Source organism: Haliotis asinina, chromosome 1 (genome assembly GCF_037392515.1).
Source record: "Haliotis asinina isolate JCU_RB_2024 chromosome 1, JCU_Hal_asi_v2, whole genome shotgun sequence".
Taxonomy (NCBI): domain Eukaryota; kingdom Metazoa; phylum Mollusca; class Gastropoda; order Lepetellida; family Haliotidae; genus Haliotis; species Haliotis asinina.
Window position 1 is genome coordinate 75,783,006 of NC_090280.1, and position 2,011 is coordinate 75,785,016.

Sequence of the window (2,011 nt, forward strand, 5' to 3'; positions counted from 1 at the left end):
GAGTTTAATTTGACGCCGCTTTTAGCAATATTCCAGCAATACCAGCGTGATACCAGAAAGGGGCTTCAAACAATGTAACTATGTAGGGAATCAAATTCGGGTGTTCGGCGTGACGAGCGAACGCTTTAACCACTAGGCTACCCTATCACCTGTCTGAAAAAAAAGAAAGTCTGTGTTCTTCTGATTGTGTGAGATATCTCAGGGCAATGCTGCTGGAAGACTCCCCATCACCATTGGACGAGTCACGCCCTTTCAGCGTCGTCCTTGGGATATCTGCACGCAGGAGGCGCTGCTTTTCCACATTCCTGACTCCCCACAGAATATCGTTCCGGAGGCAGAATACCCGGCGTTGCAGCTAAACTCTATTTCTTCGCCTTGGTTAAAGAAGGAACGCCTGTCCAGCAGTACAACACCGTTGGTTGGAGAAGTCGGACGCCCACAGAAGACAACTTCGCAAGTGGCTACGTCGTTCTTGTCGACACAGGCCGAGTCCAGAGGGCATGTGTGGTTGTTACAAGCCCCTGCCAGCCTCCCGGACCAGTCGCCGATGTTACTATACATGGTGTTTGCGATGATGACCCTGTCAGACGCTACAACCTCGGTGTCAGTTTTGGAGTTGAGAGAGCATGTTCCCGTTTGTGAATCATAATTAAAGGACTTGCACCGCCCTTTCACGTAGCATTCTCGTACACACTGCAACAGACCCACGGGGTTTAATGTTTCAAATTCCACATTCACAATTGACAAATTCATCCGGAGAGGTCCAAACAGCTCCAGAGGTGAACACGTAAGACTGCCTGAGATAGACACCAATAAACACGCGAAGGAATAAGCTGACATCAGCTCCATCGTAAGGAACACCAACCTGTCGACGCCAGTGATACTAGCTCACCAAGTATGTTTGGACTCTCCTATCATGTGCACGATGTCTTCAGGGTTACCACTTAAAGGAACATTTTGCACAACCATCTGTTCGAACAGGATCGAGTCTGTTTATTGCAGAGGCTTCCATCATCAGTTTGTTGAAGTTCTGTTAGCAGCTATATATAATGCATCACCTTCGGGAGGTTATGAAAAGCGTTCAGTCAAGCACAGAAAAGGTTCGAAGTATGGATTTGGGTTCACAAAGTATTTTCACGCAGACAAATACAAACACTATTTGTTTCACAGAGATGTAAAGACATAAACAGCAGAGTCGACATGAAAAGATTTCAAATTCCTCGTTATTGATTTTGCATTGTGTTCTTGAACTGTAGTGGGCGTGCTAAAATGCCTAATGTACTGTCAGAAAAAGGAAAAAGGTTTGGGGGCTGTCACTCCACATCCACCAATATTTTCCCAAATGCAGATGGCATATGTCGGCCTAACTGGGCGTTCAGTGGGATGTGCAATAGGCTACGCAGGTACATCGTAAAATCGAGCAAAGCTTAGAAAACATACGACTAGCTGCTGAAAACAATTGATCAGATTGAAGATGGCAATGAAGTCGCCCAGTCAGGTATGACCAACGCACACCTGGCAGTAAATGCACGTGCTGCCTGCTGGCACCATGGGCCATCTCAAAGATATGTTATGTTTTTAATGTGTGTTGAATATTTCTCACCTGTTGATTAACATCTTACATGTTTATCATTCATTATGTTTATGTTGAGATATTTAATAGAGTATGATACCCAGAGAAAAGTTTAATCTAGCCATCTCCGTAAATATCTCAATATAGTTGAAAATATATAGGTGCAATGACCACCCGAAGATCGACGGGACTGGATATTATTTGTAAACTGTTATGACATGTTGTTACTTCCCCAGTTTAGTTCACCTAAAGGATTATCTTACTGCTTGACAAGTATCAGATGAGCCAGCGCAGTGGACGCGTTTGTGACAAGCAGGCGGGGCAAGTAATCTGGACGAATACACTTGGTTGCTACAGGTAGATTGGCGATTAAGCACGCGCAATACATACTGACCGTGGCGTGAAATCAATACCGCTGCCGTTTAACACATGTCTCGT

General features: G+C 45.0%; 1 protein-coding gene across 1 annotated transcript; it reads right to left on the bottom strand.

Annotated features, from left to right (window-relative positions):
• Positions 1–252: 252 nt before the first annotated feature.
• On the bottom strand, positions 253–849 carry LOC137275407 (uncharacterized). The gene has a single exon (XM_067808169.1). It carries the CDS (start codon positions 847–849, stop codon positions 253–255), a length of 597 nt encoding a protein of 198 aa, XP_067664270.1.
• Positions 850–2,011: the final 1,162 nt, after the last annotated feature.